Source organism: Alexandromys fortis, unplaced genomic scaffold (assembly GCF_014885135.2).
Source record: "Alexandromys fortis isolate MF-2015 unplaced genomic scaffold, M_Fortis_MF-2015_v1.1 scaffold_3, whole genome shotgun sequence".
In the NCBI taxonomy this organism is placed as follows: domain Eukaryota; kingdom Metazoa; phylum Chordata; class Mammalia; order Rodentia; family Cricetidae; genus Alexandromys; species Alexandromys fortis.
In genome coordinates this window covers 28,052,666-28,065,898 of record NW_026067909.1, presented here as the reverse complement: position 1 = coordinate 28,065,898, position 13,233 = coordinate 28,052,666, and the positions used below count along the sequence as shown (strand labels likewise).

Sequence of the window (13,233 nt, the reverse complement as noted above, 5' to 3'; positions counted from 1 at the left end):
ATAAGTTGTCATCAGTGTTTTTTATCTTGGCCACTTTTACAGGTGTAAGATGGAATCTCAGAGTTGTTTTGATTTGCATTTCTCTGATAACTAAAGATGTTGAACATTTTCTTAAGTGTCTTTCAGCCATTTTCGATTCTGTTGAGAGTTCTTTGTTTAGGTCTGTACTCCATTTTTTATTGGATTATGTGATCTTTTGGTGTCCAATTTCTTGAGTTCTTTGTATATTTTCGAGATCAGGCCTCTGTCTGATGTGGGGTTAGTGAAGATCTTTTCCCATTCTGTAGGCTGTCATTTTGTCTTGTTGACAGTGTCCTTTGCTTTACAGAAGCTTTTCAGTTTCAGGAGGTCCCATTTATTAATTTCCAACTCAGTTTTAAGACTAATAAGAAAAACTAGGTGAAGTAGATCCTTCACTTGTTCTCTCTAGGAGCAGCGTTTTGCCCTCTGGGCTGTATACTAGCAGGAAGTTGTCATCAGTCACATTTGGGATGTTGTTCAGTTGCCTGCTATGGAGAGTGGCTCAGCTGTCGAGCCCCAGGTGAGTAAGTGTGTGTATGAGCATCTTTGCCCTCGTCTGTTCAGGTCTGTCTAGCTCTTGGGAGTTCCTCCTACTCCTTTTAGCAGCCATTGCCACCGCCTCCTGCTCCTAACGCTAAGGACCACTCATCCATGCGGCCTTCCTGCCATGCTGTCATTTTGAGAACACTAGGTGGACTTTACAGCGTTTTGCCTTTGGGGGATCTCTCCAGTCAGTGTTGTGATCTGTCCAAGCTGTTGTATGTGGCTGTTCAGTATTGCAGAAAACCAGAGAGTCTTTCCATTTTATTATTGTCATTATTGCTTTTGGGGGAAAAATGTGTTCTTCTTATGTAACCCTGGCTGTCCTCAGACTTTCTATGTAGTTCACAGTGACCTTGGGCTCCTGGCTTTTCTGCCTTAGTTCAGCTTCCTGAGTGTCGGGATTGCAAGTGTACACCATCCCACCTGCCATCAAAATGTCTTTTTAAGCAATTAAAAATAGCAGCATACTAAAAATGTTTACTAATTTACTAAATTTTAAAAAATTACTATATAAAATATATAGGATCTTGTAGGCAAATTTGAAGGTAAAATAAAATGAACTTAGGAAAAAGGTGCCATATTTTATGGGTGTCTAGATAATTTCAATCATGTTTATGTTATAAGTATCTTTTATGAAAAATATTCCTGTTTGCACAACTGAGTCCTCAAAAAGTTGTTATAAAAAGTAACTCTCTCCTGTATGAACTGGAAGATGACTGATTTCAGGGACTGGTTGGGGAAGGAAGCAGAAATGAGTACAATACGCCCTTCTCACACACACTGCCTTCTGAGGCGTGAGATCTATAAAATAGCCACATTTGGAGATCTTGATGTGTGGGGGACGATGAGGGACGGGAAGCGAAAATGAAGGATCCCAAGTTCCGGCCCTAGTTCTGGAGAAGCCACGGTGTGCCCTTGTAAAGCGGGACTACGCCCCTTGGGAGCAGGAGGAGGGCAGCAGGAAGCATAGAGGTAACAGATCCGGTTTATTGCCATGTAGGAGGAAATAGTCAGTTTGCTTGTGAGTTGATCACCCGGGTGGGTAAAGCTGTGTTGATACTGGCACAGAGTAAAGCTACCGAAGCAGTGAGTTCTTTCTCCATGCGTCTCTAGCCAGCCTGAGCAGCCAGACTGCTCAAGCCCTGCTGAAACCTGACAGTTGGCTTTCAGCCACAACGTGGTCTTTTCTTGGTGATTTTGATTGTTTGATTAGCTAAAATCATCTGAGAGAAGGAAGCCTCAATTAAGAAAATGTCTCAGTTGTACAAACATTAATATTTTTCTGTCCTTGTGATCAGGGTCCATGTCCAGCCAGTTCCATGGGTGACTCTTAGAGTTTAACTCACCGGACCAGTCTAATCTTTGTTTCTGATTTGGTCTGTTTTTCAGCCTCCGAGGTCATTCCTTTTCAGGGACCGTTACTGAGCGCTGCAGCCACCAGCTCCTAAGACACTGCTGTCACCTGCCTCTCAGCTGCAGCTGGCACCAAGACTTCCCCACGCCCCAAAGCGAGACATCAGAAACCAGGTTCTCTGTTCTTTTTGCCAAACACCGATAGGTGGTGTTAGTCTCCCTTCAGAGGAAAGGAGGATGAGCCTGAGTCTCAGTAGTGGAAAAGGTTTGAGCCTTTGGTCAAGTCCTAGAGTTCCAGGAGCGTCAGACTCTGGAATGTCTGCTTCATTAACTATGGCTGACCTGGGAAAACTGACAATACTCCCCAAGGCTCCAGGAAGCAAACAGAGTGGCCGAGCGTGCCACACTCAGCACCTCCGAAGACAGTGGCTTCCCGTGTGATGGGAAAGTTGATTTTTTTTTCTTCTGCTTTTTTTTTCTGAGACAGGGTTTCTCTCTGTAGTCCTGGCTGTCCTGGAACTCACTCTGTAGACCAGACTGGCCTCGAATTCACAAAACTCCGCCTGCCTCTGCCTCCTGAGTTCCGGGATCAAAGGCGTGTGGCACCACCGCCCAGCAACACGTGGTTCCTCTTGAGTGGACAGGTTCTGTCTATCACACATGTCAGTTTATGAAGCTGTATGATTTACTTACTGCTCTAGTTGTTGGCTTGTTTCGAGACAAGACATTCTGTGGTGTAGACTGGCCTTGAGCTCCCAGCTGAATCTTCTTTTTCCCTCTCCTACATGCTGGGATTACAGGCGTGTGACATGACTGCCTAGTGGGGCTGTGTTTTCAGCTTTTAAAGTCGTCTCTAAAGTCGAGGAAGCTCCTTCACTCGCCACTTATGGTGCTTTAACATTGTGTTTGGTTGTTATCTGAATACAATAGTTCAGAGGTTGATGTGATGTCTTATCTGTTTCTTCAGCTGAGAATGTGCATGTAAGATGCAAGCTGGATTTAGCAGAAGGCCCTGCACCCCGTCCCTCGTCCTTGGACCATGAAGGTCCTGGATGAGAGCCTCTTCTGGATGCTGCTTCCGTTCTTTCACCTGATAGCCAGCGCTGCCGAACACGAGGAGGTCGCGAAGCATGCCATCAAGTTACACCGCGGGAAGGGGGCCACCGCCACCCAGAGGAAGCAGTGGGTCCTGGACAGCTGCCGGAGGCTCACCGGGCTCCTGCGGCAGAAGAATGTCGTGCTGAACAAACTGAAGAGCGCCATCCGAGCGGTGGAGAAGGACGCCACGCTCTCGGGGGAGGAGAAGCTCTTCCAGGTGCACACTTTTGAGATCTTCCAGAAAGAACTGAACGAGAGTGAGAACTCCGTCTTCCAGGCCATCTATGGATTGCAGAGAGCCCTGCAGGGGGATTACAGAGATGTGGTCAACATGAAGGAGAGCAGCAAGCAACGGCTGGAGGCTTTGAGAGAGGCTGCCATTAAGGTCAGCTTCCAACCTGGGGGGAACCTGCCCTGTCTAGGGATCTGGCAGGGATGGGAGATTGGGGTGGGGTGACACACAAAATTAGGAGGGCTAGCTGGAGGGAGACTTTCTCACAGCCCTGTTTGTGCCATCATTGCTTCCAGAAGGCATCTACCCATGTCATGTAAATCTTAGTGCTCAGCTCAGACTGACTGGGATCGGATTGTATGCTACCTGTAAACTCAGAAAGTAGCTAAATACCCGTGCTTGGCACTACGATGCTTGCGGCGTTGCTGTGCTCAGAACATGGTTTGCTGTTAGCAGAGGACCTCCATGGGTGGTGAGCAAGCCTGCTTAGGATGCTTCTTTGCTGTTTCCTTGTTGCTTGCCCTGCATTTTTCTTTCTTTCTTTTTTTTTTTTTGCTATAAGCTCAGTGTATATATATGAGCAGTTAAGAATGTTTGACTCCCTCTGCTGGTTAGAGTTAGAGTTGCACCTGTACAGATGGCCCCTTGACCTAGAAAACTTGTAGATACAATCCAGATCAGAGCCCTTAGTGGACGTGAGGAAGTCATAGCCTGGTGTAAACCCTCACCAGATCTTCAATTCTTACAAATCGTTAGGAAGAGACAGAGTATGTGGAGCTCCTTGCTGCAGAAAAACACCAAGTGGAAGCCCTTAAAAACATGCAACATCAGAACAAGAGTCTGTCCATGCTCGACGAGATTCTTGAAGACGTGAGGAAAGCTGCGGACCGTTTGGAGGAGGAGATCGAGGAGCATGCCTTCGACGACAATAAATCAGTAAGCAGCACTCCAGGTGACCTCTCCGCCTGCTCAGCCGTTATGATCTCATGGGCCCTGGCGTGCTCAAGATGCTCACATGTGCGTCTTAGGGAAGCCGAGGATGAGAGGGTACACTAAAACACCTCTGTGCCATATTGACTTCATGTGGCACGTCCTCAGAAGTGAGCTAGCTAGCCTGCTTTCTCTTGTAACAATTGCAATCACTCCCATATGAATGACTCATCTCAGGCCCTAGCTTTACCACTCAGCTTGGGTCGGGGCTCTGGACTCGGGATTTGGGGTGGTTGAGTTTTTCGTGCTTATCTTCTGGGGCATCTGTTAAATTCTGTAAAAGACAGGTTTATAGCAGAAATAGGATTTAGGCTTCTCATTTGTCCGATGTTGAGATCGTAAGGGAAAATTCATACTGATGTCAAGAATTATGGGTCTTGGGGAACATATAAGGGGAACCTATAAACAGTTATGGGCTGAAAACAAATCAGAGTAAATGCCGGTGTGTGGGGAGAATAGAAAACAGGGAGGGAAAGGGGCGCTTCGTTCATTCTGGGTTCGGAGAAGAGCTCTAAGGTTTTTCTAGAGCTGCAAATATTTGGAAGAATATACCATAAATCAAGGAAAGTGGATGTTTGGAAGTAGCATAAGTCCTAATATTTTTACCTCTAAATTCTTTAGTTGAAAAATTCCCTAATTCTGGCTAATGGATGTTATTGGGTTTGTTTGTTTGGTTTGTTGGAAGTATGGCGTATTGAAGCCAGGGCTGTGCACTTGGCTAGAAAAGTACCGTACCACTGGATCACACACCCAGTGCGTGTCTCTGGATCACACACCCAGTGCCTTGCCCCTGGATCACACACCCAGTTGCTATACCCCTGGATCACACACCCAGTTGCTATACCCCTGGATCACACACCCAGCACCGTGCCCCTGGATCACACACCCAGCGTTGTGCCCCTGGATCACACACCCAGCGCCATACCCCAGGATTATACACTCAGGCCATACCCCAGGATTACACACCCATTGCCATACCCCTGGATCACACACCCAGCGCCGTGCCCCTGGATCACACACCCAGCACCGTGCCCCTGGATCACACATCTGGCCTTCTTCTCACCTTTATTTATTGTGAGATGGAATCTTGCCAACTTGCCTGTGGCCCCCGCCCCCCTTGAATTCACTCAGGAGTCCAGGTAGGTCTTGAACTTAAAATCCTTGTGCCTCCCTGCACAAGATGGCTTTACAGATCCTGGCTCCAGACTTAGCATCACTGATCTCTTTGTCACAGGACACTAAAACATTTCGGTTACTCTGTCAGTCTTGTATTCTTTAAATGCTGATGTGAAAGCCCTTAATTCTTATTATATAATATTGGTTATGCTTCCAGGTCAAGGGAGTCAACTTTGAGGCGGTTCTGAGAGTGGAGGAAGAGGAGGCCAGTTCCAAGCAGAATATCACAAAGCGGGAAGTAGAGGATGGCCTGGGCCTCAGCATGCTTATCGATTCCCAGAACAACCAGTATATTCTGACCAAACCCCGGGATTCCACGATCCCACGTGCGGACCACCACTTCATAAAGGCAAGCCGTAGCCATCAGCCTGGGGCTGGCCAGCGAGGTTGAGCCGTCTCCTGCCTCCAACCGGATGCCAACCTTCTCGCTGTCAGAGGCTCCACCTGATCACTCCCCTGTTCTCTGAGAAGCCTTCCTTGTCTTCTTTTCTTTAGATGGGCTGACACTATGAAGCCTGGGCTGGCCTGGAGTAGTTTGGCCTGAGTTCTCACCAGGCCTCCTGCCTTAGCCTCCCAAGTGCTAGGATTACATGCAGACAGCACCACATTTGAGTTTTAAGCAGCCTGTCTTGATGGGCAGACAAGACAGGATGCCCGGGGGCTCTGCCCACTCACTGCAGGTGTTGCTGTCCATGGTTATGGCTGAACTGTCCTAGAGCTGATTCCCCAGCTGACACCATCAATTCCCTCCATGGAGGTTGGGGGCCCTCTGGAAAGTTCTCCTCCCCTCCTCTTGTGATGAATAAATAATTTCTATGAAATACTGGATGCTGGATAAATACCCCGCCCCAAGTCTCACTCACCTGGGGGCCCCAGCACCATGCTGGATCTTACTGTATCACTTACCAAGTAGTAAGAAATCCAAGGTATCATGAATTAACATGTGAGCTCTTAGGGCCCTGGGGCCAGAACACTCAATGGCATTCAAGTGTTCTTGGATTTTTAGAGAGTTTGAACAAACAGACCAACCCGTTCAGAGTTGAACCTCATCTCTTAGAGCACAGTTTAGGGTTCTCAGCGTCTGTGTGAGACATCAGGAGTGAGAGCTCGCTCTCTGACTCTCATCGCTTGGTTTGTATTCTTGCGGGATGAGATGAAATCAACGCTCTCCGTCCCCTTCCCCCTTGCAGCCAACCAGCCTGTGTTTATTATTGTTTTCTTTCTGTGTTAGGACATTGTGACCATAGGAATGCTGTCCTTACCTTGTGGCTGGCTGTGTACAACAATAGGCTTGCCTACCATGTTTGGATATATAATCTGTGGTGTGCTTCTGGGGCCTTCAGGACTAAACAGTATCAAGGTAAGAATAATTCTCACTGTTTTAGTGTCTAATAAGGTGCATGAAACAGACCTGAGCTCAGTCAGTGAAGATACCACTCTAAGATGTCTTTGATGCTTTCTTTAATCCATGGGAAGACTGCATTTCTTGGGGCAAGAGGACTTTATGACAGGCTGTCTGTCTCTTTAAATTATGCTAACATTAAAAATTGCACTTCTGGTGATATGATGGCCTAGGTCGTCCAGACCAACATTCAGACAATAAATCAACTGGAAATGTTGATCTCAGTGTAATTTTATGCAGTTCCTGTGGTTTGGGGAGATGACTGAAGTCCCAGTCTCAAGAGTCAGTAGACCTGAAGCCATCTCAGGAGCAGGGTGATTGATCCCTGTCCTAAGGAAACAAACACACTTCCGGCAGGAAAGAAAGGGTTCCTGGTCATTTTTGAGTACTTCACTTAAGTATACTTGGTGGTGGTGAAGTGACAGTGGGAAGAGGATGCTCAGAGTGGGTGCTGTTAGTTTATTGTGAGGGAACAGTCCAGGAGCGCACAGGACCAGCCTCAGAACCCTCCTCATTTCACTAAGACACGCTGAGAGAGTGGAAGGAGACAGTGCGCAGGGGCCCCGTGGGGCGCTCCAGTCCACAGTTCTCAGGAAGGACGCAGTGCAGTGCGCAGGGCCCTGTGGGGCGCTCTAGTCCACAGTTGTTGAACTGGGTTGGAAGAGCTTAGTGACTTCAGGCTGAAGACTGATCTGAACAGTAAATGATCTTTGGCCAGGAAAAGGGCTGTCTGCCTAGCCTGCTCAGTCTCCAAGCCTGCTGCCTTCTAGGAAAAATAACCTGATGTGGAGGTAGCCCTCCGTCCCGGGAGGGTCTCAAAGGCTTCACAGCACAGTGAACTGTGCTCCAGGTTCATATTCTGCCCAAATGTTTCCACTGACTTAGAACAGTATAGTAAGATTAAGGAGAAAATCCCTCTGCCTCATCCCTTTCCCATCTAGAGTGTCGAGGGTAAAAGCAAGCACACAGGAGCAGAGATCTCACAAACTGCCAGGTCAGAGTAACTGGGCCACACAACACCTGCGTACTGCGGGTATTCAATTACCTGTACCACAAGAAGTGATGTGATTCTGAGTAAAGATCCAAGAGCATCCTAGCTAAAAGTGGGGCATGGTCAGCAGGACCAGGCCAGTAACCTTTCCCTCTAGGCGCTTGATAGGCTTTCATTGTTGAGAAATGGAGGTTTAAGTGTATTCTTTTGGCATCGTAACGATGATCTGACCCAGAAAAGGGAAGGGAAATAAAAAGAAGATAGGAGTAAAGTAAGAAGGAATAAAAACAAGAAGATGTCAAGGAAATAACATCTGGCTGGACAGTAAGTGGACAAGTTCCCTACGGAAAGATAGACTTGATGGCATACAGACAGGAACATTGTGAACGAGGTATGGTAAATGTAGAGCAGTAAGAAAGGCTGAAGGCGAAAGGCATAGATAAACTCGGAGCAGGGGTGCTGCAAACTTGGTTCATGCTGGGTTCAGGACGGCATGGGGACTCAGGAACACTGTACACCACATGAACACCTTAAAAAATTAAAACCTAAATATATCATCCTGTTTCTTTTCATTTAGTATGACAGTATTAAAAACAACTGACAAATGAGCCAAGAAAGAGAGACACCAGATTATGTAACAGAATCTCTGGGATGTGGCCAAATAGGGGAATTCACTTTATGAGAAAACCTTCCCTACTTAGACATGCTCATATCCAAACAAGTCAGGGTGAATTGGTCTTAAACTCTGCCTGTTGCTTGTTCGTGTGTGTGTTGAGAAAAAGGAGTAGCAAAGACAGAAGTGACCATGTATTTGAAAGTCAGTGAACCCCACAGCTGCTTCTCAATAGAAACTATAATGAAAATAAATATTTCTCTAGCAAATCTAGAAAGTGTGTGTGTGTATGCATGTGCGTGTGTGTGTATGTGCGTGTGTGTGTATGTGCACGTGTGTGTATGTGCGTGTGTGTGTATGTGCATGTGTGTGTATGTGCACGTGTGTGTATGTGCACGTGTGTGTATGTGCACACAGGCAGGAAGTCAAAAAGATCTCCGATATAAGGGAAATTCACATAATTCATTTTTTTTTTTAAAAAAAAGGTTTTTTTTTGGTGGGGGTGGAGGGCCGGGGAATACCCTCCATAATCAGCGTGTGTTCTTTTGTTAATATGTGCTAAGTAAAGAAAGCACCCAATAATAAGCTTCCTTGTTCTCAGTCCATTGTACAGGTGGAGACACTGGGAGAATTCGGGGTCTTTTTCACCCTGTTTCTTGTCGGCTTAGAGTTTTCTCCGGAAAAGCTGAGGAAGGTAAGGACACAACCCCTCTGCCGTTGCCTGGGGGCAGCTAGGTTTACTCACTTTTTTTTTTTTTTTTTAACTCACATAGAGTCTGCTTGGCTATTAAGTGTCTAGTTTTTTTTTTTTAACTAATTTCTTAAAAATAATAGTTAAGAATAAGTGAATTTTAATTTAGTTTGATACTTTTTTAAGATAATAAGTTTGAAAATGTCAAAACTTAGTGAGTGGGACGAATTTTCACATGGCTTTGTATGGGTCCCTCTAGGGAAATGTGAAACCGAGGGTGAATATGATAGAGACTTAATACGCAGTGGATTTCTCTAGAAGAACGTTCCTAAGATGGAAAATGAATTAGAGATTTTTACCTCAAAAACAAGGGAAATAACTTCTTTTTGTTATTGTTGTTTTGTTTTTTTCAAGACAAGGTTTCTGTGTATAACAGTCCTGGCTGTCCTGGAACTTACTCTGTAGCCCAGGCTGGCCTTGAACTTACTGACATCTGCCTGCCTCTGCCTCCCAAGTGCTGGGATTAAAGGTGTGCGCCACCACTTCCTGGATTGGGGGGGTAGGGAATAGCTTCCTAAAAATTGAAGGTGTTAGGGAATAAAACGAGTACTATTGGAGACCTGGTTTGGTGCTCCATATCCCCAGTTCTAGTATTTAGAAAGTGGAGATCCCTGGCCTTACTGGCCAGCTAGTTTACCCTAATCATCCCCCAGGACAGGGAAAGACCCTGTCTCCAACAGGTACAATGACTGAGCATGTGTCCCCTGTTCACTGCATGTATGTGCTGTGCACGTACACACACACACACATTCGCTGCCTCTCCCTCTTCCCAACTTGCATACCCATATGCACATAAATTTACCAACAAAGGAGTTTTAACTCCTCATGTTTAAGAAATGTTGGAGGTAGGTATAGTGGCACCTAACCTAATCCCAGCGCTCAGGACACAGGAGCAGGTGAATCTCCATGAGTTCAAGGCTAGCCCACTCTACATAGTAAGTTCCAGGCCAGTTAGGACTACATAGTGAGACCCTGTCTCAAAACAACAAGAAAAATAAACAAAACAGGACAGCTGGGGACTGGTGCAATGGTGCAGCATGAACAAGGGATTGCCACCAACCCTGACCACCAGAATTTAATCTCCAGGACCCACACTGTGGAAGGAGAAGATCAGCTCCTGCAAGGTGTCCTCCAGTCCACCTGGGCAGCCTGTGGCACTTCCCCACAAATCAGTAGATGATAGAAGATGCTGTAGATGATGTGAATAAGTAATGGCTAGCCAGCAGCCTAACTGCCTGATGGAACGTTAGGTAGCCATGAAACACTAGAGTATAGAAACAAGGAAAATGTTTGTTATGGCCCTCACCCTCAGCAAAACTGGGGTCTGGCGAGATGGCTCGGTGGCTGAAGCTGTGGCTCAGTGGCTGAGGTAGTGGCTCAGTGGTCAAAGAGATTGCTCAGTGGTTAAAGAGACGGCTCAGTGGGCTCAGTGGCTGAAGCGATGGCCTTTGTGAGGGTTCTGGCCTGGGCTGCATACAGTCAGAAGTGATATGGAAAGAAAGCATATTACACAATAGCAGTGTAAAGAGGCAAGCACACACAGGAGACAACAGGGGATAGCTATGGTTGGTTGCACCCTTCTCTGTTTTTCAAATTTTCTACAGCACTTCAAAAAAAAAAAAAAAAAAAAAAAAACAAGACACATTTATTTTTGGAGGCGTTTTAAAAATCTATTTTGTTCATATTTGCTCCCTCCCCCATCTCTGCCCATATCTACCTCCACTCCCCTAACCCACAACTTTGTGTGTCTCTCTCTGGTTTTTATTCTTCGAGAGGTTCAAGTTCATATAATACATTTTGATCATATTCAGGCCCCCAACCCTTCCCAGATCTGCCTGCCCAAATTGGGTCTGTTTTATTTTTTAACCTGTAAATACAAATTTATGCTCCCTAAATATCCTGGGATGTATGGTCTTCAGATGGAGCACAGTCATCTTATAAGGGGCTGCAGTCTTAGAAAAAGCTGTCTCTCCCTCTCCCAGCAGTGAGCAGTTGCCATCCATGCCAGAGCTAGGGGTGTGATTGTGTGCCTGTCTCCATACGGGGATTTTATCTGGCTTGGGCTTGTATCCGTTTTGTGCCTGCTGTCACAGCTGTGCTATGTTTCTCTGTAGCCATCCACTGCCTCTGGCTCTCACACTCTTTGATACTTCCTTCTAAGGTGGTCCCTGAGCCTTGGGAAAGGAGCTGCGGTATACGTGTTCCCTTTAGGGCTCTGCAGAGACTGCACCCTGCAGTCTCTCATTCTCTGCACTTTGGCCAGTTGTGGGTCTCTGCGTTACTAACCATCTCCTGCATTTAGAATATGCTCAGGTGATCTGCGGGTATAATGCTGAGTCATTAGGAGTCAGTTTAATGCTATGTTCATTTACCAGAACAGCAGTGCTAGTTCCCCCTCTGGAGCCTATGTCCCATCAGGCCATAGGTTCTTGGCTCAGTGATGGTGCCAAGTTTGAGTTTCACCTTGTGGGTCGGGGCTTTCATCCAAGCAGGAGGTGGTTGGTTACTCCCATAATGTTTATGCCGCTATTGCACCGGTGGGCATGTCTTGCCAAGCCAGTCACTGCCGTGGCTTGCATGACTGACAGCTGGTTATGATTAATCATTCCTCTTTTCCTACAGTAGCCTGCACGGCACCTTGTAGTGCTGTGAAAGGGTTTTTGTTGCTGTTGTTCCTGAGATTCCCCATAGACTCTTGATAGAACCTGATATTCACTATGTAGCCCAGGGTTGCCTTAACATTGTGGCAATCCTCCTGCCTCTGCCTCCTGTGTACTGGAATTACAAATGTGTTCATCCACTCCTAGCTGTCTGCTTTTCTTTCTTTCTTTCTTTCTTTCTTTCTTTCTTTCTTTCTTTCTTTCTTTCTTCCTTTCTTTTTTAAAACTTTGCTGAAAGCTCTGTTAATCTGTCTTATCTCACCACCTGCATCTTCTGAGGAGTTCTGAGCTGTTAGTGCCATCTTGCAGGGACTTTGGTCTCTTCGTGTGCTTCTGACATCATAAACCACAGATGTTAATTTCTAAACTCAAAGTTCAAAGAAAATTAACCATTTTTCTAGATCCTAAATTTTAAAAAAGGCCCCATTTTTCCTATGCATTCTCTTGAGGAACATGGGGTAGGGAGGGAATAAGCTGGGTAGAGGGATTTCTGGGGTGCCCAGCCGTGTTAGCGTAAGCCAGGCCCAGCCATCACAGGTTCCATCTTGGGCAGGCTTCATGGGAACACGTGCCCTCTGTTTCCAAGTACACTGGCTCATCTGGGATTGTATAATTAAAGACATTCAGTGCAAACAGCGCAATTCATGGAAAGCAAGGCAGGTAAAGTTCTGTTCCTCTATAACGAGCCACAAGACCTTCCGCAGGGCTCTGACCCTCCTGGATGTCAGTTGGGACATCATCTGTAGTGGAGAATTTTGTTAATATTTTCTCTGGTTTCCATAATTAAATTTGTGTCTGTAGTGCCCAAGGGTCATGGGGAGAGACATTCTGTGACATTGCTAGCATCGTGGCTGTGAGCACTGTAAAGGCAGCTTGTGGGTGGTAGAAAACATCTGATAGTGTTTTCCGAAATGGTAGCAGTTGCTGGACACCCTCTGGGGACTCTGAATCCTCAGATTAGGAACAGCCAGAGTTCCTGGGGCCTGGAAGAGCTTCCTAGTATGGCAGAGAATGCAGTCTCCCTACCTTGAGTGCCCATCCCTGCTGACTGCTTAGTCTGGGTTCTTGAACCTGCCAGGACCTTCCTCACTTTCCTGCTTTGAAATCGACTTAAATTGTTCTCTTTGTTCTGAGACACTGGTCTAACTGTAGTTAGGGCTGGCCTTGACCTCAGATCCTCCTACCTCACCCTCCCTAGTGCTGGGATTACAGGCTCCTGCTGCTGACCCCTTTGAACCAACCGTTGTTTGTTTTTATCTTCAGTTCATCAGTTACTACCTCTCTCCAAATAAATTTTGAATCATGGGGAGCCAGAGTTGTTTTCTTCTCTCCCCTCCTCTCCCCTCCCTTCTCCTCCCCTCCCTTCTCCTCCCCTGCCCTCCCCTCGCCTCCCCTCCCCTCCC

General features: G+C 46.5%; 1 protein-coding gene across 6 annotated transcripts in view; it reads left to right on the top strand.

The window, feature by feature from the left end:
• Positions 1–13,233, top strand: part of Tmco3 (transmembrane and coiled-coil domains 3) — a 34,954-nt gene that overhangs the window by 2,806 nt on the left and 18,915 nt on the right. For 3 of the 6 annotated variants that reach the window (XM_050136720.1, XM_050136715.1, XM_050136717.1), the window contains exons 2-7: positions 1,954–2,091; positions 2,885–3,400; positions 4,004–4,183; positions 5,571–5,762; positions 6,645–6,773; positions 9,021–9,113. In XM_050136720.1, the coding sequence (XP_049992677.1) occupies positions 2,957–3,400; positions 4,004–4,183; positions 5,571–5,762; positions 6,645–6,773; positions 9,021–9,113 (1,038 nt within the window). In that variant the 5' untranslated portion in view covers positions 1,954–2,091; positions 2,885–2,956. Of the gene's footprint in view, positions 1–430; positions 542–1,575; positions 1,651–1,953; positions 2,092–2,884; positions 3,401–4,003; positions 4,184–5,570; positions 5,763–6,644; positions 6,774–9,020; positions 9,114–13,233 lie in introns of those variants that run through there. The other 3 variants (XM_050136716.1, XM_050136718.1, XM_050136719.1) reach the window with 3 other exon arrangements.